This window comes from Neopsephotus bourkii, unplaced genomic scaffold (genome assembly GCF_033783945.1).
Source record: "Neopsephotus bourkii isolate Nb327-2 ecotype Australia unplaced genomic scaffold, CSIRO-AGI_Nbou_v1 NB_857, whole genome shotgun sequence".
NCBI classification, from domain to species: Eukaryota; Metazoa; Chordata; class Aves; order Psittaciformes; family Psittacidae; genus Neopsephotus; species Neopsephotus bourkii.
The window spans coordinates 67,501-94,471 of record NW_026901353.1 but is presented as its reverse complement, the minus strand read 5'-3'; the positions used below and the strand labels follow the sequence as shown (position 1 = coordinate 94,471).

The 26,971-nt window shown below is 61.0% G+C and overlaps 2 protein-coding genes across 4 annotated transcripts in view; both read right to left on the bottom strand.

Annotated features, from left to right (window-relative positions):
- Positions 1–36: 36 nt before the first annotated feature.
- On the bottom strand, positions 37–12,795 carry OLFM2 (olfactomedin 2). Of its 3 annotated transcripts, none has more exons than XM_061356509.1 (6): positions 12,653–12,795; positions 5,638–5,787; positions 4,272–4,427; positions 2,358–2,577; positions 2,083–2,189; positions 37–952 (listed from the first exon to the last, which is right to left on the bottom strand). In XM_061356509.1, exons 1-6 carry the CDS (start codon positions 12,707–12,709, stop codon positions 275–277), a joined length of 1,368 nt encoding a protein of 455 aa, XP_061212493.1. In that variant the 5' UTR covers positions 12,710–12,795; the 3' UTR covers positions 37–274. The 3 variants fall into 3 exon arrangements, with proteins under 3 accessions (XP_061212493.1, XP_061212492.1, XP_061212494.1); XM_061356508.1 differs by lacking the exon at positions 12,653–12,795 and adding an exon at positions 9,715–9,889; XM_061356510.1 differs by lacking the exon at positions 12,653–12,795 and adding an exon at positions 9,702–9,819.
- Positions 12,796–13,724: 929 nt separating this feature from the next.
- Positions 13,725–26,971, bottom strand: part of COL5A3 (collagen type V alpha 3 chain) — a 24,276-nt gene continuing 11,029 nt past the window's right edge. The window contains exons 32-66 of the mRNA XM_061356497.1: positions 26,582–26,626; positions 25,969–26,022; positions 25,316–25,360; positions 25,160–25,213; positions 25,023–25,076; positions 24,430–24,483; positions 23,729–23,836; positions 23,549–23,638; positions 23,414–23,467; positions 23,185–23,292; positions 22,968–23,075; positions 22,426–22,479; positions 22,282–22,335; positions 21,650–21,757; positions 21,064–21,117; positions 20,855–20,908; positions 20,357–20,410; positions 20,228–20,281; positions 20,027–20,134; positions 19,880–19,933; positions 19,671–19,724; positions 19,485–19,538; positions 19,332–19,385; positions 19,133–19,240; positions 18,978–19,031; positions 18,376–18,429; positions 18,181–18,288; positions 18,008–18,061; positions 17,899–17,934; positions 17,760–17,813; positions 17,461–17,674; positions 15,913–16,025; positions 15,071–15,139; positions 14,760–14,996; positions 13,725–13,871 (exon numbers count right to left, since the gene is read on the bottom strand). Of these exons, the coding sequence (XP_061212481.1) occupies positions 13,725–13,871; positions 14,760–14,996; positions 15,071–15,139; positions 15,913–16,025; positions 17,461–17,674; positions 17,760–17,813; positions 17,899–17,934; positions 18,008–18,061; positions 18,181–18,288; positions 18,376–18,429; positions 18,978–19,031; positions 19,133–19,240; positions 19,332–19,385; positions 19,485–19,538; positions 19,671–19,724; positions 19,880–19,933; positions 20,027–20,134; positions 20,228–20,281; positions 20,357–20,410; positions 20,855–20,908; positions 21,064–21,117; positions 21,650–21,757; positions 22,282–22,335; positions 22,426–22,479; positions 22,968–23,075; positions 23,185–23,292; positions 23,414–23,467; positions 23,549–23,638; positions 23,729–23,836; positions 24,430–24,483; positions 25,023–25,076; positions 25,160–25,213; positions 25,316–25,360; positions 25,969–26,022; positions 26,582–26,626 (2,778 nt within the window). The remainder of the gene's footprint in view (positions 13,872–14,759; positions 14,997–15,070; positions 15,140–15,912; positions 16,026–17,460; positions 17,675–17,759; positions 17,814–17,898; positions 17,935–18,007; positions 18,062–18,180; positions 18,289–18,375; positions 18,430–18,977; positions 19,032–19,132; positions 19,241–19,331; positions 19,386–19,484; positions 19,539–19,670; positions 19,725–19,879; positions 19,934–20,026; positions 20,135–20,227; positions 20,282–20,356; positions 20,411–20,854; positions 20,909–21,063; positions 21,118–21,649; positions 21,758–22,281; positions 22,336–22,425; positions 22,480–22,967; positions 23,076–23,184; positions 23,293–23,413; positions 23,468–23,548; positions 23,639–23,728; positions 23,837–24,429; positions 24,484–25,022; positions 25,077–25,159; positions 25,214–25,315; positions 25,361–25,968; positions 26,023–26,581; positions 26,627–26,971) is intronic.

Sequence of the window (26,971 nt, the reverse complement as noted above, 5' to 3'; positions counted from 1 at the left end):
AGGGGGGGGGGAGAAACCATCATCAGGAGCCCCATCAAACATCAGAGACCGCTTTTATTTGCCACCAAAACCGAGATGTAAATCAAAAGTAAGTAAATGAAGAGAACCAAAAACCCAACCGAGGTCAGCTCCGACGGAGGCCAACGCGATCCCACGCGCCACGAAGGAGCCAAAGGAATAGTCCCAACCATGAGAACCAAGGAGGAAAAGGAGGAGGAAAGAGGCTGGAATGGCTCAAACCAAAGAGATGGGGATGGAGAACGGAGGCACCGGGTCACAGCTCCCCCGAGGTCTTTATGACGTGGAAGAGCGTGACGTTGTAGATGACCTGGTGGCCGTTGTTCCACGTGTAGAGCACCCTCTCCCGCGGGTTGTAGTCCAGCATGGATATATGGGAATACTGGTTGTGGAAGGGGATATCCGTGTACTCGTAGCTGGAAGTGTTTGTGTAGTAGGCAAAGTAGATCTTGGCGCCAGCCAGGTGGGAGTTGGTGACGTAGAGCGTGCCGCAGATGATGAAGGCCTCACCGGCGCTGCGCTTCGGGTACCCGGTGTCCCAGCTCCGCAGCACCTCCAGCGTGTGCGGGTCCACGCGGCTCACCACGATGTTCCCGGCGTTCTGGTTCGTGGTGTACACGGCCCAGAGCCCGTTCTCATCCACCATGAAGTCGATGTCGGAGAAGCCCCCCCAGGAGTAAGGGAAGGTGTTGTTGTAACCGGCGCCAGGCAGGCTGCGCTGCACCAGGATGCTGCGGGAGCGGAAGTGGTACTTGACGGCGATGTTGCTCTGGTACTTGTTGTAGTAGAGGGAGCCGTTGTAGACCACGTGCCCGGTGCCGGCCCAGGGGTGAGGCAGGAGGTGCTGCACGAAGTTCTGCCCCGTCATGAAGTCGTTCATGGTGCGGAACTCCAGCACGCGCCGGCCCTTGTAGTACCCGTCCATGTACCAGACCTAGGGGGGAGAGGGGCAGGATGTGACCCCCCCCATGGGCACAGTGAGGGGACACACACACACACACACACACACACACACACACACACGGATGGATGGGACATGTGTCTGTGTGTCCCTTGTGTGTGCATTCCACACCCAGCACGTGCAGTGTGATAGGGAGTGTGCATCGGTGTGCGTGTAATGCGTGTGCAGCCGTGGGTGTGCATCAGTGTGTGTGCAATGTGTGTGCATCCATGTGGGTGCATCAAGGTGTGTGTGCAATGTGTGTGCATTAAGGTATGTGCATCAATGTGTGTGCATCAGTGTGTGTGCATCATGTGGGTGCATCAATGTGTGTGCATCAGTGTGTGTGCATCCATGTGTGTGCATCCATGTGTGTGCATCAATGTGTGTACATCCATGTGTGTGCAGCCAAGTGTGTGCAACGTGTGTGCATCAATGTGGGTGCATCAGTGTGGGTGCATCCATGTGTGTGCATCAGTGTGTGTGCAACAGTGCGTGTGCAACATGTGTGCATCAGGGTGTGTGCATCAGTGCATGTGCATCAATGTGTGTGCATTGATGTGTGTGCATCAATGTGTGTGCATCAGTGTGTGTGCGCCAATGAGTGTGTGTAATGTGTGTGCATCAATGTGTGTGTGCATCAATGTGTGTGCATCAGTGTGTGTGTAATGTGTGTGCATCAATGTGTGTGCATCAATGAGTGTGCATCAGTGTGTGTGTAATGTGTGTGCATCAGTGTGTGTGCATCAGTGTGTGTGCATCAATGTGTGTGCATCAGTGTGTGTGCATCAGTGTGTGTGCATCAGTGTGTGTGCATCAATGTGTGTGCAATGTGTGTGCATTAGTGTGTGTGTGCATCAGTGTGTGTGCACCAATGAGCATGCAATGTGTGTGCATCAGTGTGTGTGCATCGATGTGTGTGCATCAGTGTGTGTGCATCAGTGCGTGTGCATCCATGTGTGTGCACCAATGTGTGTGCATCAATGTGTCTACATCAATGTGTGTGCACCAAGGTGCCTGGACCCCAAGGACCGTGCACCAGTGCACATGGACCCCATCAGCCCACATGGGCATCAGGCAGGGCCGCTTCCCACCCATCCCCATGGGTGCCCTGTGCCACTCACCCGGGTGTCGGCGCTGGGCGTCATCGTGTCCGTCATCCATGCCCCGAAGCGGGATCCGGATGCTCGGATGGTGATGGGGTTACTGACACCCGTCAGCTTCCCGCAGCCTGGAATGGGGCAGGGAACGAGCCTGGAGTTAGGGATGGGAATGGGGGACCATGCTTCCCATCACCCCATGGAGACGCAGGGGATGGGGGCCGGCAGCAGGATGGGGAATGCTCATGGAAAAGGCACCGGCAGCTATTCCAGAGCACGGGAAAAGGGGGGGGACGTACCCAGCTTCTGCATGCAGGCGTGCAGCCGGGCCTCCAGCATCAGCACCCGCTGCTGCAGCTCCTCGTAGTCGTAGGCTCCCATCTCCTCCTGGATGGCCAGGAGGCTCCCGGAGAGGTTCCTCACCTCCTCCTTGAGGTGCACGATCAGCCTCGTGTCCGACTTGTACTGGTCCAGGACGGGCAGCAGGGGCAGCAGCTCCCTCATCTTGTCCTTGAGCTCCTGCGAAAGGGGGCACAAAACACCCCCAAGTGAAGCCCTTCCTGCAGCCTGGTGGTGCCTGGCCCCATGGCTGTGTCCATCCCCAGTACAGCAGCATCCGTGGTGGATGGGCATGGAGTGATGCTCTGCACGGGAGGGATGCAGGAAAGGTGATGGTGCTGGGATGGGGGTGAGAGCAACAGAGCTCTAGGTCAGGACCAGGGTGGCAAAATCACTGCAGGGATGATCAGCTCTGGGACCACTGCAGGGATGCTCAGTTCTGGGACCACCATAGGGATGCTCAGTCCCAGGATCTCCATAGGGATGCTCAGTCCCAGGATCTCCACAGGGATGCTCAGGTCTGGGATGTCCATAGGGATGCTCAGCTCTGAGATCACTGCAGGGATACTCAGTTCTGGGACCACCACAGGGATGCTCAGTCCCAGGATCTCCACAGGGATGCTCAGCTCTGGGATGTCCATAGGGATGCTCAGCCCCAGGATCACTGCAGGGATGCTCAGGTCTGGGATCTCCATAGGGATGCTCAGATCCTGGATCTCCATAGGGATGCTCAGCTCTGGAATCACCACAGGGATGCTCAGCCCCAGGATCACTACAGGGATGCTCAGCTCTGGGATATCCATAGGGATGCTCAGCTCCGGGATCACTGCAGGGATGCTCAGCTCCGGGATCACCATAGGGGTGTTCAGACCCCAGGAAGCCGTGGCTAAACCCAGTCTGTGCCAGGCACGGCGTGAACACGGCAGGGAAGCAGCAGTGGGAAGCAGCAGTGGGAAGCACAGCAGGGACCTGGCCCTGCCTCCGAGCCGCTCCCCCGGCTCTCCTTTGCTCAAGGACGCTGTAAACCCACATCCACCCCGTCCCGCTCCGCATCCCACAGCTCAGGGGGCTCCCTGGGAAGGAGCCGGCCCCTTTCCCCCTTCCTCTCCCTTCATTCCCCCAGGGCAGCGTTCCCGTGTCCTGGTGGGATCGCATCCCACTGTCATCAGCGCCTCCCGCTCTCATCAGACCGGATCAATGTCTCGTCTGCAACCTCAGTGCCTGGCGTCCACCTGAGCATCCTCCAGCCCGTTCCAGTGCCAGGAGCCGGCTGCTCCCGAGACAGAAACGCTCTTTACTTGTCAGGATGAAGCCTTGAGGCTCCCAAAATAACCCAGTGCCCGGCAGGGGGGGTAATGGGATGTTCTGGGGACAGCATTGACTCAGAGGCGGCATCGATCTGCACAGGGAGCTATGGGGATCACGGCTTTGCCAAGGGAATGTTGAATTAAAGATGTCTGTTTGCAGCCAGACGGGCTGGGAATCGGCCACCTCTGCCCTAGGATCACTGCAGGGATGCTCAGCCCTGGACCATCGCAGGGATGCTCAGCCCTGGACCACCACAGGGATGCTCAGCCCTGGACCACCGAAGGGATGCGTGGCCCTGGGATCACCACAGGGATGCCCGGCCCTGGACCACTGCAGGGATGCTCAACCCTGGGATCACTGCAGGGATGCTCAGGTCTGGACCACCGCAGGGATGCTCAACCCCGGGATCACCACAGGGATGCTCAGCCCTGGACCACCGCAGGGATGCTCAGCTGGGATCACACAAACCACCCACACCAAACCACACCACCCAACCAACCCACACCACAGGGATGCTCAGCTGGGGATCACAGGATGGAAGAGGCATCAGAGCAGGATGAACTCACCTGGAAGCTCTTGGCATTGAGGCTCTTCTGACTCTCAGCAGCCACCTTCAGCCTAGAGTCCAAGCCCTTCATCAGGGCCTCGGTGTTGCGGACGTACTGGAGGTCCCGGTATGTCCGGAGGTCCAGCACTTCCATGGACTGGGAAATGTTCTGCACCTGCACAGAGGGATGGGGGGGATAAAGCCCTTGCTCTGTTCAAGCCCTTTGCTGCTAACAAATGGGGAAGGGACATCCCAGTGCTCCCATCCTCCGGGTACCAATGGCCCCTTCCCCCTGCAGCATCAATCAGTGCGTTTCACTCCTGCTTCTGCTGTGATTTGGGTTTTACCCCCCCTTCTCCCCAGCTCCAATCAATGCATTTTCACTCCTTCATTCCATCAGCAACCGAGGTTATTTTACTTCCAGGCTTCCAAATGACACCGACGTGATCGTGTTCCTCAAGCACTGATTTATTTACTAGCGCCGGCCCCGCTGGTATTTATGGAGCGACGGAAAGGAGCTGCAGCGCCTTATAATAAAGGTTTAATGGGGTTTGTGGTGTGGGAGAAGGTGGGGAATGAAGGGAGCTCTGTCAGGAACAGCCTCAAGCGCTGCTGCAGAGCCCATAGGGAAGAGGTTGGGAGCATGGAGCTGCCATGGGAAACCAGCTGGGTTCCATTGGGCATCATTTTGGCTCATGGGATGTGATCCCGGAGCTGGTGCCAAGCAGTGTTTAGTCTGTGTAGGGTGCAAATGGGATGCTCGGAGCAGCAAGCAGCAGGATAGGATTTCCAGTGCCTAAAGGGGCTACGGGGCTTTGGACAAGGGATGGGACAATGGGAATGGCTTTAACCTGCCAGAGGGGAGATGGAGATGGGATCTTCCCTATGAGGGTGCTGGGACACTGGGATGGGTCGAACGGAGAAGGTTTGGATGCCCCATCCCTGGCAGTGTTCAAGGCCAGGTTGGAGCAAGCTGCTCCAATGGAAGGGGCCTCTGCCCATGGCAGGGCCATGGATGAGCTTTGGGATCCCTTCATCCCCAGCATCCCCATCCCCAGCATCCCTATCCCCATCCCCATCCTCATCCCCATCCCCATCCTCATCCTCACCCCCATCCCTATCCCCAGCATCCCTATCCCCATCCCCATCCCTATCCCCATCCCCATCCTCATCCCCATCCCCATCCCCATCCCCATCATCCCCATCCCCATCCCCATCCCCATCCCCAGCATCCCCATCCCCATCCCCATCCTCATCTCTATCCCCATCCCCAGCATCCCCATCCCCATCCCCATCCCATCCCTATCCCCATCCCCATCCCCACCCCATCCCCATCCCATCCCCATCCCCATCCCCATCCCCATCCCCATCCGCCTCATCCTCACCTTCTCCATGAGCTGCCGGAGCTGGTGGCTGCGCAGGTCCCGGGAGCAGGAGCCCTGCACCGGGATCACGGCCGTGCACAGGCATTTGCCATCGGGGGCTTGTGCCGAGGTGTAAACCTGCCAGCCCTCGTCGGGGCTCTGGAACAGGGTCTGGGGGACACAGCACGGAGGGGCTCAGACGCCGGAGCCGCATCCCAGCCCCTCCGGTACCCACAGCGCCTATAAAGGAGCTGGGAATGGGCTCCCTTGTTCTCATCCCATCCCACTCTCATCCATCCCCTCCTTCCTGGCTTTTTATACAGGGGATTTGATACCCCCCTCCCCTCAAGGCTGATTCTGCTGTAACCTGCTCCAAACGGGGTGATTTCAGCTTCCTGGCTGCTAAATGACAGTGGGAACGATGAGGAAACGCTCTTCATCACCTCCCACCTTCCTCCCTCCCTCCCCTCCTTCCTCTTCCCGTGTTATTCCCCACTAATAGACTTGACGAGGCAGGAATTTCTTCGGCTGCAGATGGAGCGGAGCTACGAGTATTGGTTGTTAATTCCTTCCCTCTGCATCCCGAGTGCCGGTGGTACCCGGCCATCCAAGCATCCCTTTTTCCTATCCAAGCATCCCCTTTTCCCATCCAAGCATCCCTTTTTCCAATCCAAGCATCCCCTTTTCCTATCCAAGCATCCCCTTTTCCTATCCAAGCATCCCCTTTTCCCATCCAAGCATCCCTTTTTCCAATCCAAGCATCCCCTTTTCCAATCCAAGCATCCCCTTTTCCTATCCAAGCATCCCCTTTTCCTATCCAAGCATCCCCTTTTCCTATCCAAGCATCCCCTTTTCCAATCCAAGCATCCCCTTTTCCTATCCAAGCATCCCCTTTTCCCATCCAAGCATCCCCTTTGCCTATACAAGCATCCCTTTTTCCTATCCAAGCATCCCCTTTTCCTATCCAAGCATCCCCTTTTCCCATCCAAGCATCCCCTTTTCCCATCCAAGCATCCCTTTTTTCCTATCCAAGCATTCCCTTTTCCCATCCAAGCATTCCTTTTCCCATCCAAGCATCCCTTTTCCTATCCAAGCATCCCCTTTTCCTATCCAAGCATCCCCTTTTCCCATCCAAGCATCCCCTTTTCCCACCCAGTTGTGACTTTTCCAAGGATATAGGGGGGGGAACGGGACCACTTCATCCTCTGCTGCCCATTCCCTGTTTCCAGCTGCATCCCACCCCATTCAGCCCCGAAACCAAGCAGAGAAGCATCATTCCCCTCCCTGCCTCCCTTCTGATGCATTCACGCCACGATCCGGCGGTTTTCCATGGGGCCTTTTAGTGTTTCATGGGGAATTCATAATGGTTCATTATGAAAATGAGGAGCAAACTCCTCGCTCTGCCAAGGAGGGGGGGAACCATCCCTTCCCCTGCAACAAGCTGGGGTCCACGCTTGGCTCCATGCGTTTCCTATAGAAGGGATGCTGCGGGGGCCAAACCCGGCTCAGGGCTGGGGATAAATGACCCGGAGGGGCTTTAAAACCTGCCTTTAACCGAGGGGAGGGCAATAAAGGGCTCCTTCATCCCAGTGGAGCTGGCGCTTGGTGCCGCAGGGGACCAGGAACGGTCCCTTTGGATGCGGTCGGCATCGTGCCGGTGCATGGCACCGCGCCGGCTGCAGCAGGTGAATTGATGGGTGCCTGCTCATCGCACCCCCAGTCCAAAGCCGGGATGCAGGAAGGGCTCAGCAGCCGCATCCCGCAGGTGCCACCCCAATGGAGCACCAAAAGCTTCGTTTCTGGCCCCAAAATGAGCCGCTTGGAGCATCCGGGGCCGCTGAGGAGCCGTTTCCCTTTAGGCAGCAGGCAGGCATCAATACTTTATGGAGGGCTAATGCATAATTGATGCCGGGATGCAGGAGCTCTGGAAGCTGCCAGAGCTGCTCCCCCTGCACCATTGGGCTTCATCCAGCGCTAAAAACTGGGGTTCATCCCCATCACCCCGGGATGCAGGCGAGATCCAGACCCGGGGTGATGCGATCCGGTCGCATCCAGCCCTGCGGAGCATCCCATGGGATGGAAGTGGGGGCAGCGCTGCCTGCGCCTGCCCATTGCAGTGCCTTGGGGGGGGGGAGCCCCGGTGGCATCAGCTGAGGTTAAACGCAGCCTTTACAATTAATAACGGGGTTATTAATTAGAGCTCCCTGCATCCCACTGCTCGGCTGGGAGGGGGGGGGAACTGATGCTACTGGAGACAAGGGGGGGGGCTCGGAGCATCCCGACCCATCTCGGGGGTCCCCAAGCAGCCACAGTCGGGGTACGGGGGTCCCAGGGCATCCCTGATGGGCGCCTCAAGAGGCCACCGCATCCCTGCTCCCTCTTTGGGAGCCGCTGCAGAGGATGCTCCGGTATCCGGTCAGTCGGGAACCGGGATCCCGGTGCTGGTGATGGCGAGGCCTGGGGTTGGGGACATCCAGCTCCGGGTAAGGAGCCGCTGTCGCCTGGATCAGGGGGTTCCAAGGTCCCAAAGCAAAGGGGAAGGGATGCGCTGGGTACCAGCGGCACCGGGCTAAAGGCAGCAGCAAGGGGAAAGGCGGTGCTGGGTTGAACCCGGCTCCCGGTGGCTCCCGGTGCAGCCGCATTAACGGCGGTGATCGATGGCGTTACAAGGTCCTTAATGAGGAGCCAATTACCGGGGCCGCCGTTAATTGCTCCCCCCGCAACGAGCCCGTTGAGACCCCGCACGGGGATGCGGTGATGGAGGAGGCATCAGCATCGTCTGCGCGCATCCCTTGGGAACGGTCCCCATCCCTATGGGATGGGTCACTGGGGCTTGGACTGGCATCGACCCAAGGCAGTTTGATCCCAAAGGACCCAGCACCCCCAAAACCTGCCCCTACAAGCACAGCTCCCCCCCCCCCCCATTGCTCTCAGTGGGGTGAAGGAGAATTTGGGGTGCCCCGAGGATGGGGACAGAGAAGCCCCCAAGCACCGGGACTCAGACCAAGAGCACCCCAAGGGGACCTATGGGGGTCCAGACCCCCCCCAGACCCCAGGAAAGGGGGGAAAAGGGGGGTGAGGAGCCCCCCATGGGGGTCTTCTCCATTGGAAGCCCCCCGCCCCCATGGGGGGGTCCCTTTAAGGGGATCCCTGTGCCTGGGGGGGGGGGGTGGTCCATGGTCGGGAACCCCCAGTAAAGCCGGGGGGGGAAAGGGGGGGGTCCCGGTGCAGTTTGTTTTGGGAAAGGAGGATATTGGGGTGCCCGTGGATGGGGGTGCGTGAGGAAAATGAATGGGGGTCCCCATATGCAGGAATGAGGGGGGGGGTCCCGATGCACTTCACTTTGGGAATATGGGATGCTCAGGAATGGGGGGTAATGGGAAGGCGAATGGGGGTCCCCCTATGCAGAGGACAGAAGGGGGGGGTCCCGCTGCACTTTGCTTTGGGAATATGGGGTGCTCATGAATGGGGGTCCCCATATGCAGAGGACAGAAGAGGGGGGGTCCCGCTGCACTTTGCTTTGGGAATACGGGGTGCTCATGAATGGGGGTCCCCATACCCGAGAGGGATGGAAGAGGGGGGTCCCGATGCGCTTCCCTTTGGGAATACAGGATGCTGCGCTTCCCTTTGGGAATACGGGGTGCTCATGAATGGGGGGATACGGGCAAGGCGAATGGGGGCCCCCATACCCGGGAGATGATGGAAGAGGGGGGGTCCCGCTGCGCTTCCCTTTGGGAATACGGGATGCTCATGAATGGGGGGATAAGGTGAAGGCGAATGGGGGTCCCCATACCCGGGAGGTGACGGAAGGGGGGGGGGGGCTCCCCATGCACTTCCCTTTGCGACCAAAGGAGGATGTTGGGGTGCGCAGGGGAACCCAAAGGGGGGGTCCCCACACCGGGGGGGGATGATGATGATGGGGATGGGGATGGGGATGCGGAGGGGGGGGCGATCCCGATGCGCTGCATCCGCGGGTACCGGTACCGGTGGCGCAGCTCCGCGCCGCATCCCGGTCATTCCCCATCACCCCCCCCCCGTTTTCCATCATCCCCATCCCCGGTACCGGAGCCATGGGGGGGGGGTACGGGGACCACTCACGATCTTCTCGGAGGTGCCAGCCCGGGACACGGCGGTGCCGTTGAGCCCCACGAGCGAGGGCAGGGTCTGGGACATCCAATTGGTGACCATGGCCATGGTGCTCAGCACGGCCCCGATCTTCAGCAGCGGCACCGTCATCTCGCCGCCGCCGCCGCCTCATGCCCATCACCCCCCCAACCCCTTCCTACCGGTACCTCCCGTTTAAACACACCCCCCCCTTTCCTACCGGTACCTCCCGTTTAAACCCCCCCCTCCCCTCTTCCTACCGGTGCCTCCCGTTTAAACACCCCCCCCCCCTCTTCCTACCGGTACCTCCCGTTTAAACACCCCCCCCCCTTCCTACCGGTACCTCCCGTTTAAACACCCCCCCCCCCTTCCTACCGGTACCTCCCGTTTAAACACCCCCCCCCCCCGCTTTCTCCCTTTGGATCCCTCCCGTTTAAACGCTCCCCCCCCCCCGCCGGTACCGTGGTACCGGTAGAGCCGCCTGCGAGCTCGCCCTTTATAACGGGGCCGGCCCCGCTCCCGGTGACGTCGGCACCGATGCCCCCCCCCCCGTAAGCACCGGTACGGACCCGGCTTGGGGCGGTCCCAGTCGGTGCGGGGCAGGACCCCCGGTTTGGGGGGGGGGAACCCCATAGATGCTAATGGAGGGGTGATGAAGGAACCCCATAGATCCTAATGAAGGGGTGCAGGAAACCCATAGATCCGAATGGAGGAGTGAAGGAACCCCATAGATCCTAATGGAGGGGTGAAGGAACTCCATAGATCCGAATGTAGGGGTGAAGGAACCCCATAGATCCTAATGGAGGGGTGCAGGGCCTCCGGTTGGGGGATGCAGGACCCTATAGATCCTAATGGAGGGGTGCAGGAACCCGATAGATCCTAATGGAGGGGTGCAGGAACCCCATAGATCCTAATGGAGGGGTGCAGGAACCCCATAGATCCTAATGGAGAGGTGCAGGAACCCCATAGATCCTAATGGAGAGGTGCAGGAACCCCATAGATCCTAATGGAGAGGTGCAGGAACCCCATAGATCCTAATGGAGGGGTGCAGGAACCCCATAGATCCGAATGGAGGAGTGAAGGAACCCCATAGATCCTAATGGAGGGGTGAAGGAACCCCATAGATCCTGATGGAGGGGTGCAGGAACCCCATAGATCCTAATGGAGGGGTGAAGGAACCCCATAGATCCTAATGGAGAGGTGCAGGAAACCCATAGATCCTAATGGAGGGGTGCAGGAACCCCATAGATCCGAATGGAGTTGTGCAGGAAACCCATAGATCCGAATGGAGGGGAGCAGGACCTCCGGTTTGGGGATGCAGGACCCTATAGATCCTAAAGTAGGGGTGCAGGACCCCGGAGACCCCTGGTTTGGGGGTGCAGGACCCCCATAGATCCTAATGTAGGGGAGCAGGACCCCGGATACCCCCAGTTTGGGGGTGCAGAACCCCGGGGCCCCCCTGCTCCCCCTTACTCTGGTGCAGACCCAAGGACCTTCCCCCCCCCATAGCACCCCGAAATCCTCATCCCCATCCTCTCTGCAGGGACCCCCCCCATCGCCCCCTCCCCTGGCATCGGGGTCCCCCCGGACCCCCCCAAACCCCTTTGCGACCCCCCCTTTGGCTTTGAGCATCCTCGCCCCTCTTCCGCCTCCATCGCCCTGCGCCGCGGTCCCGCAGCGCCACCGCGTGGGGACACGGGGGCAGTGCAGGGGTCCCATGGGGAAAGCCCCCCCCGCCCAAAACCCCTCCCCGGACCCCCCCCCTCAATGCCCCCATTGGGTTTGGGGGGACCCCCCCATGGATTTTGGGGTAACCAAAAAGGGATGAGGTGGGAGTCACCTTTAAGGACCCCCCCTCCCCATAAGCACCCAGGGGCACCCAAAGCAGGGATGCGACCCCATAGGGGACCATTGGGTGTCCCCGTTCTCTGCCCCCCAACCAGCAGCTGCCACATCAAGGGCCTGGTTTTGGGGGGGGGGGTTTGTCTCACCCCACATCTATGGGGCAGAGCTTCCCACCCCCCATCGTACACTCAAATGAAGGGGAAGGGGCACACAGGAGCACCCCCAAACCTCCCCCATCTCTTCCTCGCCCCATTGCAGTGCCCCCCAAGTCACTGCAACCCCCCCCATCCCCACCCAAGACCCACATCCTGCCCTACAAAAGGGGGCGATTTTGGGGTCCCGCATCCCCGCTGCTTGGGGGTCGGAGCCACGCAGGGGCAGGACCGCACTGGGGACCCCATCCCAGCCCCAGCATCGCAATGGGGTGCAGGGGGGACCCCGCCTGCTTACACCCCCCCCTTCATGCATATGCAACAGGCTGCAAAGCACCCACTGAATATTCATCAGGGAACGGCCCCATTGCCAACAGCGCCAGGGCCCTGGGTGGCTCCGACCCACATCGAGGGGACCCCCCCCCCCCCAAAAGCAGCCCCATCCCTGATCCCGGTGCCATTCCCAAGGGATGGGACCACGGAGCTTCCCCCTCTCCTCGATGCCTCCCCCCCAGCGCATGGACCACGCATCCATCCCCGCGCATCCCTATGGGGGGGGGGACACACACACCAACCCATAGGGTACCACCATAGGGTACCACATCCCGATGGTGATCCACAAGCAGCATCCATCCCACATCCACACCCAGCCCTTGGGATGCATCCCGGCCTTTCCCAGCCCTCATCCATGTGCTTGCTCCCACCCACGTGTCACAGCGCCGGGTCCTCCTTATCCTCATGGAGGGGGGGGGGTCCATGGGTGATGATGGAAAGGGGGGGACACGGGGATGAAGCCAAATCCCCCCCCCCTCCATTGAGCATCCCAAGGTCCCGGTGCTACCGGAGGTAAAGGGGGGGGGGAACGGAAAGGAACCGATCCCCCCCCCCCCAAACCGGAACCGCCCCGTTCCGCTCCCCCCCCCCCCCTTTTTTACCTGCATCGCGGGGGAACCGGCGGCGAGGAGGAGGAGGAGGCCGGGGAGGAAGCGCATCCTGAAGGCACCGACCCCGTTACCGGAGCCGTTACCGGAGCCGCTTCAGCGCCGCCGCAGCCGCATCCCCGAGCCGGGCCCCTCCGCCGCCGCCGCCGCCTTTATCCGCGCCGCCCCCCCCCCTCCCCAAACCCCCCCCCCCCAACTCCGGTAACGGGCGATGGAAGCGTTGGAACGGGAGGAACGGGAGGAAGCGCCCCCCCCCCCCCCTCCGGTGATGGGGATGGGGGCGCTCCATGGGGGGGATGGAGGATGGGGATAAAGGATAAAGGGGGGGGGGGATGCTGGGGAGCAGCCTCAGGGTACCACAACCCCCCCCCCATCAAACCTGCCCCGTTTCCATGGAAACCAACAAGAATTGGGGGTGGGAGCCACTTGGAGACAGGTTTATGGGGGAGCATCCTCAATGTGATTGGGGGGGGGGGACCCCCACTTCCCACCCCCAGCACGGGGGGGTTTAACCCATCCCATTGTCGGGAATGGGCTTTGCCAAGGGGGCGTCCAGTGCTTCCCTATGGGAGCGTTGTAGCACCATGGGGAACGGGGGGGCTGTCTTGAACCCCATCTTTGCCTTGTGTCATCCCCCCCCCCCCGTATAAATAAGGGGGTCCATGAAGGCAGGAGGGGCAGCTCCGAGTCCTGAGTATTCCCTGGATCAGCATCCATGGCACAGGGAATGGGGGGCTCCCTGCTCCTGGCCCCATCCCATCCATCCCATCCATCCCATCCCATCCCATCTCATCGCATCCCATCTCACCCACCCCATCCCATCCCACCCCATCTCATTGTATCCCATCACATCCCATCTCATTGCATCCCATCCATCCCATCCTATCCCATCCCATCTCATCCCATCCCATCTCATTGCATCCCATCCTATCCCATCCATCCCATCTCATTGCATCCCATCCATCCCATCCCATCCCACCCCATCCTATTGCATCCCATCCCATCCCATCCATCCCATCCCATCTCATTGCATCCCATCCATCCCATCCCATCCCATCCCATCCCATCAGCCCCTGAAGCAGACGGGGCCGAGCTCGAAGCCGAACTTCTGGTGGGGGGCTCCGAAGTCGGGCACGGCCACGTCCAGGAGAGGGAACCGATCCACGCGGGATGAGGCCACTTCCAGCAGCGTCCGATCCCGGCCGCGGCGATCCTGCGGGAAGAGGGAGAGGAGCGGCTCCCATAGGAGAACATTGGGAATGGCCAGCTTGGAGCATCTCCCATAGGAAGCCAGGGTGGGAATGTTGAGAATGGCCAGCTTGGAGCATACGGAGCCAGGGTGGGGGTGGGAATGTTGGGAATGGTCAGCTTGGAGCATAGGGAGCCAGGGTGGGAACACTGGGAATGGTCAGGATGGAGCATAGGGAGCCAGGGTGGGAACATTGGGAATGGTCAGCTTGGAGCATAGGGAGCCAGGTTGGGAATGTTGGGAATGGTCAGCTTGGAGCATAGGGAGTCAGGGTGGGAATGTTGGGAATGGTCAGCTTGGAGCAGCTCCCATAGGGAGCCAGGGTGGGAATGTTGGGAATGGCCAGCTTGGAGCATAGGGAGTCAGGGTGGGAATGTTGGGAATGGTCAGCTTGGAGCATCTCCCATAGGGAGACAGGGTGGGAATGTTGGGAATGGTCAGCTTGGAGCAGCTCCCATAGGGAGACAGGGTGGGAACATTGGGAATGGTCGGCTTGGAGCAATTCCCATAGGGAGCCCCATTGGGAACATTGGGAATGGAGAGGAGAAGCTGCGTGGAGACCTCAGAAAGGGGCTACAGGGATGCTTGGAGAGGGATCTTCATCAGGGAGCAATGGGGTCGGATTGGAACCGGGATGCTCCGGTTGGAGATGAGGAAGGGCAGTGGGACACTGGGATGGCTTGAACGGACAAGGATTGGATGCCCCATCCCTGGCTCTAATGGGAAGCATCCCTGCCTATGGCAAGGGGTAGGCACCGGCTGAGCTCCAGATCCCTCCCAACCCATCCCACAGCTCCCTGGAGGCTGGGCTGGGGATGTGGGATAACGGAGGCGATGGATGGAGCCCCGGACCTGGCACCCATCATACAGGGCACGGATGGGGGCTGCGGGGTGGTTGTATCCCAACTCCTCCTCATTGGATGCTCGGAAGCGCAGGGCCTTGCCGAAGGTACCGGTGCCGGCATCGAACCAAGCGCTGGCGTTTTGGCAGCTCAAGGTGAAGCTCTGGTGGGCCCCGGCGCTGAGCAGGCGCAGGAAGGTGAGCTGGGGCACGGGCACGGCTTTCCCATCCGCATCCACGTAGGAGAACTGCAGGGAGGGAGGGAGGGGGCCATGGGGATGCTCTGCATGGGGGCTGCTGCATCCCCCTGCCTCGCACCCACCTGCCTGCCCCGTCTGAAGGTGCTGAACCACGTCCCCGGCTTCTCCCTGCTCCAGGAGGCCAAGCGGACCTGGGGGAGGATGGAGACAGCGTTGGGTTGGGGAGGTGAAGGTTTCCCAAGCCCTTTTCCCCCTTGGGATATAGGATCATGGAATAGTTGGGGTGGAAAGGGCCTTAACATCACCCACTTCCATCCCCCTTGCCATGGGCAGGGATATCTCACACTAAACCATGGTACCCAAGGCTCCATCCAACCGGGCCTTGAACAGCACCAGGGATGGAGCATTCACAACCTCCCTGGGCACCCATTCCAATGCCTCAGCACCCTCACAGGAAAGAATTCCCTCCTTAGATCCAATCTAAACTTCCCCTGTTTCAGTTTGAACCCATCACCCCTTGTCCCATCACTACAGTCCCTAATGAAGGGTCCATCCCCAGCATCCCTATAGGCCCCCTTCATCACTGGAAGCTGCTCTGAGGTCTCCATTCAGAACAGCCCCAACTTTCTCAGCCTGGCTCCATACAGGGGCTGCTCCAGCCCCTGAGCATCCTCGTGGCCTCCTCTGGGCTTGTTCCAACAGTTCCATGTCCTTTTGATGTTGAGGACCCCAGAACTGCACCCAGTGCTCCAAGTGAGGACTCCCGAGAGCAGAGCAGAGGGGCAGGATCCCCTCCTTCACCCGCTGCTCACACTCCTTGGGATGCAGCCCAGGATACGGTTGCTTCCTGGCCTCAAGCACACACTGAACCTGGCTCATGTTCAGCTTCTCATCACCCAACACCCCAAGCCCTCCGCAGGGCTGCTCCCAATCCCTTCCCTGCCCATCCTCTCTCCCTGCTCACCGCCTCCAGGCTCTTCTCGGGGAACAAACAGGTCTCCCCTCCCGCAGTGAAGTTGCAGAACACTCGGAAGGCATCGCGGGCACAGCCCTGGTTGGGATCGATCCAGTATTCCCCTGGGAAGCAGCCATGTGAGGATGCGCTCCGGCCCCTGGAGCATCCCCAGAGCATCCCCGGAGCATCCCCACAGCATCCCCGCAGCATCCCCAGAGCATCCCCAGAGCATCCCCGGAGCATCCCCGGAGCATCCCCAGAGCATCCCCAGAGCATCCCCGGAGCATCCCCAGAGCATCCCCAGAGCATCCCCTGAGCATCCCTAGAGCATCCCCAGACACCCAAGCACCGGAGCATCCCAGAGCATCCCCAGAGCATCCCCAGAGCATCCCCTGAGCATCCCTAGAGCATCCCCAGAGCATCCCCAGAGCATCACCGGAGCATTCCCAGAGCATCCCCAGAGCATCCCCAGCATCCTGCACCCAGAGCATCCCCGACATCCCTAGAGCATCCCCTGAGCATCCCCGGAGCATCCCCAGAGCATCCCCGGAGCATCCCCAGAGCATCCCCAGCATCCCACATCCCAGAGCATCCCCGGAGCATCCCCAGAGCATCCCCGGAGCATCCCCGGAGCATCCGCGGAGCATCCCTAGAGCATCCCCAGAGCATCCCTAGAGCATCCCCAGAGCATCCTCAGAACATCCCTAGAGCATCCCCAGAGCATCCCCGGAGCATCCCCAGAGCATCCCCGGAGCATCCCCAGAGCATCCCCAGAGCATCCCCGGAGCATCCCCGGAGCATCCCCGGAGCATCCCTAGAGCATCCCCAGAGCATCCCTAGAGCATCCCCAGAGCATCCCCAGAGCATCCCCAGAGCATCCCCGGAGCATCCCAGAGCATCCCCAGAGCATCCCAGCATCCCTAGAGCATCTCCCAGAGCATCCCCAGAGCATCCCCGGAGCATCCCCGGAGCATCCCCAGAGCATCCCCAGAGCATCCCCGGAGCATCCAGACATCCCAGAGCATCCCAGAGCATCCCTAGAGCATCCCTAGAGCATCCCCAGAGCATCCCCAGAGCATCCCCGGAGCATCCCAGAGCATCCCCAGAGCATCCCCGGACATCCCAGAGCATCCCGGACACCCAGAGCATCCCCGGAGCATCCCCGGAGCATCCCCAGAGCATCCCCTGAGCATCCCCAGAGCATCCCCGGAGCATCCCCAGAGCATCCCCTGAGCATCCCCAGAGCATCCCCGGAGCATCCCCAGAGCATCCCCAGAGCATCCCCTGAGCATCCCCTGAGCATCCCAAGCATCCCCGGAGCATCCCTGGAGCATCCCCAGAGCATCCCCGGAGCATCCCCTGGAGCATCCCTGGAGCATCCCCAGAGCATCCCCGGAGCATCCCCAGAGCATCCCCGGAGCATCCCCGGAGCATCCCCGGAGCATCCCCAGAGCATCCCTAGAGCATCCCCGGAGCATCCCCAGAGCATCCCCAGAGCATCCCTAGAGCACCCCAAGAGCATCCCTAGAGCATCCCCGCATCCCGCTCCGCCCTCACCATCCCCGAGGTGCGGGTGGCAGAGCCCCAGCTCCCTGCAGACCCGAGCCGGGCTCTCGGCCGTCCCCAGGGGCCTCCGGAGCTGCTCCACTTCCATACGGAGGGACCGGAGCGATGCCAACGCCTCCTCCAAGCCCTCGGGACCCGGGGGGGGCTCTTCCCGTTCCCCTCGGACCCCCCTGCGGTGCCTTGGGTGCTCCATGGCCGGGGGGCCCTGGGATGCAGCAGGAGGATGTAAAGGATGGGAAGCAGGGGGGCAGCGATGGGACCAGGGGGTACCAGAGCATCCCTTTACTCACTGGTGGTCCTGGGGGGCCGGGGGGGCCTGGGTCACCTCGGGGACCAAGAGCACCCTGTAAAAGGAGAGGAGTCAGCATCACGGTACCCCACAATGGGGAAGGATGATGGGACCCCCCCCCAGTCCCCCCCAGCACTCACCTGGGAGCCTTTGGAACCCTTCTGACCCAAGGGACCCTATGGGGAGGAGAAAGATGCTGGATGAGGACCCCATTGCAGCATCCCATGACCCCACATCGGAGATACTCACCGAGAGCCCTGGGGGGCCAGGGGGGCCAGGGGGGCCCATGGGTCCAGCCAGGCCCTATAGGTAAGAGGCAGCATCACCACTGTGCACAATGGGGGGAGCTCTGGACCTTGTGCTGTCCCCCCCCCACCTTTTCCCCATTCACCCCAAGCCTGGGGGGGGCACCAAGCACTCACAGGGTCCCCTTTGGGTCCGGGGGGGCCCTGGATGCCGGGGAGCCCCTGGTCTCCTTTCTCCCCCATCTCTCCTGGTGGTCCAATGAGGCCGATGAGGCCAGCGTGGCCCTGGGGGTAAAGGGCAATGGGAGGCTGCCCCAGGACCGGGGTTGGGGGCCCCCCCCCAGTTTCTGCATGAGCATCCCCTCATCCCACCTTGTCTCCTTTGTGGCCGGGGTCTCCCTTGAGGCCAGGCAGCCCCACAGGACCCTGCAAGAGGGTTGGGGATAGGGTTAGGGTTGGGGTTAGGGATAGGGGTTAGAGGTTAGGGTTAAGGTTTAGGTTTAGGGGTTAGGGTTAGGGTTAAGGGTTAGGGTTTGAGGTAAGATTTAGGGTTAGGTGTTAGTTTTAGGGGTTAGGGTTAGGGTTAGGGGTTATGTTTAGGCTTAAGGGTAGGGGTTAGGGCTTTGGTTTAGGGTTAAGGGTTATGTTTGGGGTTAGGATTAGGGTTAAGGGTTAGGTTTAAGAGTTAGGGTTAAGTTTCAGTGTTAGTGTTATTTTTAGTGGTTAGGGTTAGGTGTTAGCATTAGGGGTTATGTTTAGGGGTTACGCTTATGGGTTAGGGTTAGGGGTTAATGTTAAGTTTATGGATTGGTTCAGGTTATGGGTTGGTTAGGGTTAGAGTTATGGTTAGGGTTATGTTTAGGGGTTAAGGTGACTGTTACAGCTAGGGTTAGGGGTTAGAGTGAGGTGCTTGTGTGGGGTTAAGTGTAGGGGTTAGGGGTAGGGTTAGGGGTCGTTGTAGGGCTCTAACTCACCATGGGGCCGGGGGGGCCGACTTGGCCCGGAGCCCCCAGCATCCCTTGTTCACCCTGGAAGAGACCCCAATATTCCCCCATGAGGTTGAGCCCTCATCCAAGCACTGCCCCCCCTCTATAGCACTGATGGAGGGGTCTGGGGGTCCCCAACTCACAGCAGGGCCGGGGATCCCTCGCAGCCCCTCATTGCCCTCTTGTCCCGGTGCTCCCTGGGCTCCCATGGGACCCGGCTTCCCCGGTGCCCCCTCGGTGCCAGGGTGTCCCTGGGGACATGGGGACAGAGCTGCGTCCCACTGGGAGCACTGGGATGGGACCGGGATTGGGGTTATGGGGGGGGTCCCCATCATTGCTCACCTTGGCCCCCTTCTCCCCCTGCCGGCCCTCGCGCCCCATGGGTCCCATGGGTCCCTGGAGGAGGGGACAGGGACAATGGGAATGCAGCAGCCCCGTCCCCTGTCCCCCCCCCAACACCTCGGTCCCTCCCCACATCCCCCTGCCCCTGCTCACCCTGCGGCCGGGGGGGCCTGGGGGACCCGGCTCCCCCGAGGCACCTGGAGGACCCTGCAATGGAGCCAATGGGGTTTGGGATGAGGGAATCCCACAAATGGGAATGGGGGGGGGAGGATGTCCAAGAGTTCCCCCCCAGTGCAGGGGGGATGTGGTGAGGAGCCCCCCCCAGGTTGTCCCACTCACAGGCAGGCCGGGGTCCCCACTGTCACCCTTCTCTCCAGCAGCTCCATCCAGACCCTGCAATGGATGAGGGATGGATGAGGGATGGATGAGGGATGGATGAGGGATGGATGAAGGATGGATGAGGGATGGATGATGGATGGATGATGGATGGATGGTTTATGAATGCAGGATGATGAACATCACTCCAAGGGTGACTGGGGACCACTCACCGGCACACCAGGGTCTCCAGGGGGACCAGGATCCCCAGGGAATCCAATGGGACCCTGCAGAGAGGGACGAGCACACAAGTGTGGGGTTGGGAAGCAGCGGCAGGGATACGGAACCCCAAAGGGAATGGATCCATTCCTGCCCCTCACCAGCTCGCCTTTGGCTCCATCCTCTCCCGGTGGCCCCTTCTTGCCGGGGGGTCCAGCAGCTCCCGACTGCCCCGCGTCCCCCTTGTCCCCCACATCTCCTTTGACACCCTATGGGTCGGGATGCAGGGATCGCATCGGAGCAGGGAATTCGGGCCAGGAAGCCCTTTAATGGCAAGGCCTCATCCTCTATGGGTTACTCACGGCTGCTCCAGGCTCTCCCGGTGCTCCCGGGTCCCCCGCTTCTCCCGGCTCCCCCTGGATAAGAGGGAATCCATGGGGATGATGCTGCAGGAGCCCCAGCCCCACATCCCCCTCCCAGCGTGGCCCTACCTTCTCCCCCACAGCACCCGGTTGTCCCACGCCGCCCGGCATTCCCTGAGGACCCTGGATGCAAGAGGATGCAGGGATGCAGGGATGCAGGGATGCAGAGATACAGGGATGCAGGGATACAGGGATGCAGGGATGCAGGGATGCAGGGATACAGGGATGCAGGGATGCAGGGATGCAGGGATACAGGGATACAGGGATGCAGGGATGCAGGGATACAGGGATGCAGGGATACAGGGATGCAGGGATGCAGGGATGCAGGGATACAGGGATACAGGGATGCAGGGATGCAGGGATACAGGGATGCAGGGATGCAGGGATGCAGGGATGCAGGGATACAGGGATGCAGGGATGCAGGGATGCAGGGATACAGGGATACAGGGATGCAGGGATACAGGGATGCAGGGATGCAGGGATACAGGGATGCAGGGATGCACTGGGGGGGGACCACCCCCTATATTGGGGGCAGCTCAGCATCCCCCCCCCCAGCACTGTCCTCACCTCAGCACCATTGGGTCCTTGTGGTCCACGGGGTCCGGGTGCACCGGGGGGGCCCTGTGGGGATGGGAAGAGGGAATGGGATGGGAAAGGGCAGTGAATTGTGCAGCTCCCATGGGATAGGGAGCGTGGGAAGCTGGGAATGGGCCGGGAGGAGGCGGAAGGGGATGGGGAGGGGGGGAAGGAATGGGATGAGGATGGGATTTGCTTACCATGGGACCCACGTCTCCGTTCTCGCCCTTCTCACCCGGGGGACCCGGCATTCCCTATGGGATCATGGCTTAGGGACTGGAAGCCCCATTGTGTTGTCTCTAACCCCCATTCCAGCCCCATTGCGTTGTCCCTGACCCCCATTCCAGCCCCATTGTGTTGTCCCTAACCCCCATTCCAGCCCCATTGCGTTGTCTCTAACCCCCAATCCAGCCCCATTCCCATCCCCATTCCATCCCCATTCCCATCCCCATTCCCATCCCCATTCCCCGCCCCACTCCCAGCCCCATTCCCATCCCATTCCCATCCCCATTCCCATCCCCATTCCCACCATTCCCATCCCCATTCCCATCCCCATTCCCACCCCATTCCCACCCCATTCCCCCCCATTCCCACCCCATTCCCCCCCATTCCCACCCCATTCCCCCCCATTCCCACCCCATTCCCCCCATTCCCACCCCCATTCCCACCCCATTCCCCCCATATTCCCCATTCCCCCCATTCCCATCCCCATTCCCCCCCATCCCCATCCCCATTCCCACCCCATCCCCATCCCCATTCCATCCCCATTCCCGCCCCATTCCTTACCTGCAGGCCGGGGGGGCCGCTCAGGCCGAGGTCACCCCTGGATCCCTCATCCCCTTTCTGCCCAAGCATTCCCTGCTGCCCGCGGCGGCCCCGCTCCCCATCGGCTCCCTGCACACGGAGAGGTCGGGATCAGCCCCATGGATCCCCAGGCCCTGTGGGGCTGCGAATGGGGTTGGGCATGGGGATGGGAATGGGGATGGAATGGGGATGGGAATGGGATGGGGATGGGGATGGGAATGGGAAAAAGGGCTGGAATGATGGGAATGGGAATGGGAATGGGGCAGGAATTGGGATGGGAATGGGATGGGAAGGGAATTGGGATGGGAATGGGATGGGAATGGGGAGGGGAAAATGGGGCTGGGAATGGGCTGCAAATGGGCTGGGATGGGATGGGAATGGGGAGAACCGGATAGGAGAACCAGAATGGGACTGGAATGGGGCTCGGAAATGGGCTGGCAATGGGGATGGGAATGGGGCTGGGAATGGGGCTGGGAATGGGGATGGGAATGGGGGAATGGGGATGGGAATGGGGATGGGAATGGGATGGGAATGGGGTTGGGAATGGGGCTGGGAATGGGGCTGGGAATGGGGATGGGAATGGGGTTGGGAATGTTGCTGGGAATGGCGCTCACCGCAGGTCCGGGATGCCCGATGGGTCCTTGGATCCCTGTGGGTCCTGGGGGACCCTGTGGGGCAGAAGCAGCCCCATAGGGGTTAAGGCATCTCCCGAGCACATCCCAGGTTCCCATTGCGAGCCCCATTCCCGGAGCACTCACCCCATCGCCCTTGTCCCCTTTGCTGCCCTTCTGTCCGGGGAGCCCCATCTCGCCCTGCCAATGGGAACGGTGGGAGCCAGGGAATGCTGCCACGGCCGGGCAGGAGCAGCCAAGGCATTCCCAGCTCCTCCCATAGGGAAAACCGGCCCCATCCCACATCCTCATCCCGGATGCGCATCCCGGGGTGCATCCCACCCCATCCCATCCCATCCCATCCCATCCCATCCCATCCCATCCCATCCCATCCCAACCCCATCCCCATCCCATCCCCATCCCCATCCCATCCCATCCCATCCCATCCCCATCCCATCCATCCCAACCCCATCCCATCCATCCCATCCCATCCATCCCCCATCCATCCATCCATCCATCCCATCCCATCCCATCCCCATCCCATCCCCCTCCCATCCATCCATCCCATCCCATCCATCCATCCCCATCCATCCATCCATCCCATCCCCATCCATCCCACGCATCCCCATCCCCATCCCAATCCTTGTCCCATCCCCATCCCATCCCATCCCATCCCATCCCATCCCCACCTTATCCCCATCTTCTCCAGAGGGACCAGGGGGACCGCCTGGACCTGGCAATCCCATAGGACCACGGATCCCATCCTGCCCAGCCGGCCCCATAGCACCTCGCTCCCCCTGCGGGCAGGAAGGGGCAGGATGCTCTGGGATACAGGGATAACGGAGACCCGCAGCCAAGGAGCAGAGGGGACACTGGGAAACCCCCCTCTTCCCATTTGGAACCTACCGGGGACCCCTTCTCTCCTATGGGACCGGGGGGTCCTTGTGCCCCCCCCCGGCCGGGCATCCCAATGCTTCCAGCAGCTCCCATTGGACCTCGCTCTCCGGGGGGGCCCTATGGAGAAGACAAAGGTGATGGGGGGTGGAATTCCCATCCTTTGGAAAAGGAACCTCCTTCCTGCATCAACTGGGATGCAATGGGATAAAGCGCCCCCCCCCAAGTGCTCTGTACTCACTGTGGGTCCAGGGGGGCCGGGGGGTCCTTCCCATCCCTTCAATCCCGGGGGACCCTGCACAGAGCATGGGATGCGTTGGGAAGGAGCCCCCCATGAGCACCACAAAGGGGGGGTCCCTGCCCACCAAGCACTGACCGTGGCTCCAGCTGCGCCCCTTGGACCAGGGAAGCCACGGATGCCGGGGGGGCCGCTCTTCCCGGGAATGCCGGCGGGACCGGGGTCACCCTGCAGGGATGGGGGGGGGGGGGGTTCCTGTGTCCTGGAGCAATTCCAGAGGCTGGGAATGGCTCCGCTGGGTACCGGGGCTGCTCCCACCTTGGCTCCCTCGCGGCCGGTGCCTCCGGGCAGGCCCTGCTCGCCGGGGGGGCCGGGGGGGCCCGGGTGTCCCCGCTCCCCCATGGGTCCGGTGTCTCCTGAGTTCCCCTGTGGGGAAGGAGGAGGGGGAGGAGTTGGGGGGGGGTCCTACATTCAACCTCGTCCTGCATCCCACATCCTCATCCCACATCCTGTATCCCATCTCCTCCTGCATCCCACCTCCTGTATCCCACATCCTCATCCCACATCCTCCTGCATCCCATCTCCTCCTGTATCCCATCTCCTCCTGCATCCCACCTCCTGCATCCCATCTCCTCCTGTATCCCATCTCCTCCTGCATCCCACCTCCTGCATCCCATCTCCTCCTGTATCCCATCTCCTCCTGCATCCCATCTCCTCCTGCATCCCATCTCCTGCATCCCACCTCCTCCTGCATCCCATCTCCTCCTGCATCCCATCTCCTGCATCCCATCTCCTCCTGTATCCCATCTCCCCCTGTATCCCATCTCCTCCTGAATCCCGTCTCCTCCTGCGTCCCATCTCCTCCTGCATCCCATCTCCTGCTGCATCCCACATCCCGCTATATCCCACCTCCTGCATCCCATCTCCTCCTGCATCCCATCTCCTGCATCCCATCTCCTCCTGCATCCCATCTCCTCCTGTATCCCATCTCCTCCTGCATCCCATCTCCTGGTGCTCACCTGGGGGCCCACCACCCCTGTGGGGCCAGGGGGGCCGGTGCGGCCATGGAAGCCCTGCAGACGAGAAAGGGATAATGATGGTCAGGGACACAGGGATACAGGGATACAGGGACACAGGGACACAGGGATACAGGGACACAGGGACACAGGGATACAGGGATACAGGGACACAGGGACACAGGGATGCAGTGATACAGGGATGCAGTGATACAGGGATGCAGTGACACAGGGATGCAGTGATACAGGGATGCAGTGATACAGGGATGCAGTGATACAGGGATGCAGGGACATGGATACAGGGAGACAGGGATACAGGGATACAGGGATAGAGGGATGCAGGGATACAGGAACATGGACACAGGGATACAGGGATGCATGGACACAGGGATGCAGGTATACAGGGACACAGGGATACAGGGATACAGGGATACAGGGATGCAGGGATACAGGGATACAGGGATACAGGGATACAGGGATGCAGGGATACAGGGATACAGGGACACAGGGATGCAGGATTACAGGGATACAGGGATACAGGGATGCAGGGATGCAGGGATACAGGGACGTAGGGATACAGGGATCAGGGCACCCACCGGCTCCCCGCGCTGGCCCGGGTGTCCCGGCAATCCGTCCTTCCCGGCGGGACCCTGGGCAGGAGAGGCGGGATCAGGATGCGGGATCCATTCCCCATCCCCTGCCTGCCCCCCATTGCCCCCCCTCCATCACTTACGGGGGCTCCTTTGGTACCCGGGAAGCCGCTGGGTCCCTCTGGACCTGGAGGACCCTATGGGAATGGGGAGAGAACCCCCCCCCCATCATCAGAGCCTCTCCCTGTGCCGGGAATGGGGGATCCCTTCCCAAGGGATCCCTGTAGCATCCCATTTACCTTCTCCCCCACTGCGCCAGGGGCTCCATCATGGCCGGGATCTCCCTTGGGATGCAGGAACGGGATGAGCATCCCCAGTGCCCGCTCTCCCAGCTCCCTGTGCCCCATTATCCCACCCCATTCCCATTCCCATTCCCCTCTCCCAGCTCCCTGTCCCCCATTACCCCACCCCATTCCCATTCCCCTCTCCCAGTTCCCTGTCCCCCATTATCCCACCCCATTCCCATTCCCATTCCCCTCTCCCAGCTCCCTGTGCCCCATTATCCCACCCCAATCCCCTCTCCCAGCTCCCTGTCTCCCATTATCCCACCCCATTCCCATTCCCCTCTCCCAGCTCCCTGTCTCCCATTATCCCACCCCATTCCCATTCCCCTCTCCCAGCTCCCTGTCTCCCATTATCCCACCCCATTCCCATTCCCCTCTCCCAGCTCCCTGTCCCCCATTATCCCACCCCATTCCCATTCCCCTCTCCCAGCTCCCTGTCCCCCATTATCCCACCCCATTCCCATTCCCATTCCCCTGTCTCCCATTATCCCACCCCATTCCCCTCTCCCAGTTCCCTGTCTCCCATTATCCCACCCCATTCCCCTCTCCCAGTTCCCTGTCCCCCATTATCCCACCCCATGGGACCCCATATTCAGGCTCCCACCTACTTTGGGTCCAGGTTTTCCTGTGGGACCGGGAAGACCTCGATCCCCTGGGATCCCCTATGGAGGCAAAGAGTGGGGTGAGGAGGTGTGGGGCAGGGAATGGGGTGGGATGATGGGGGACAGGGATGGGAGTGGGATACAGGCTGCTTCCCATGGGATACAGGCAGGAGCTGGGATCACAATGGTCCCCAGGGTCTGGGATGCTGTGGGATGCTGCTTCCCATGGGATACAGGCAGGAGCTGGGATCACAATGGTCCCCATGGTCTGGGATGCTGTGGGATGCTGTGGGATGCTGCTTCCCATGGGATACAGGCAGGAGCTGGGATCACAGTGGTCCCCAGGGCCTGGGATGCTGTGGGATGCTGTGGGATGCTGCTTCCCATGGGATACAGGTGGGAGCTGGGATCACAATGGTCCCCATGGTCTGGGATGCTGTGGGATGCTGCTTCCCATGGGATACAGGCGGGAGCTGGGATCACAATGGTCCCCAGGGTCTGGGATGCTGTGGGATGCAGCCGGCTCCAGCCTCATTGGCAATGGGATGATTGGGTGGGATGGAGCCGGGTCTGGATTGGCTCCTATGGGATGAATCCACATGGGAATGGGGGTACTCACCAGGGGCCCTCGCTGCCCCGTTGGTCCGGCCTGGCCAGCTTTGCCCTGTGGGAGAGAGCAGCAGCTATGGGGCAGCCCCACATGGCCCCAGGGGTGGGATGGGGTGGAAGGGATGGGATAGGGTGGGGTGGAATGGATGGGATGGGATGGGATGGAAGGGATGGGATGGGATAGGATGGATTGGATGGGATGGGATGAGATGCAATGGGATGAGATGGGGTGGGATGGGAAGGGATGGAGAGGACTGGGATGGGATGGGATGGAGACAGGATGGATGGGATGGTATAGGGATGGGATAGGATGGGTGGGATGGGATGGGTAGGATGGGTTTGTATGGATGGGAAGGGGTGGATGGGATGGGATGGATGGTGTGATAGGGATCAGATGGGG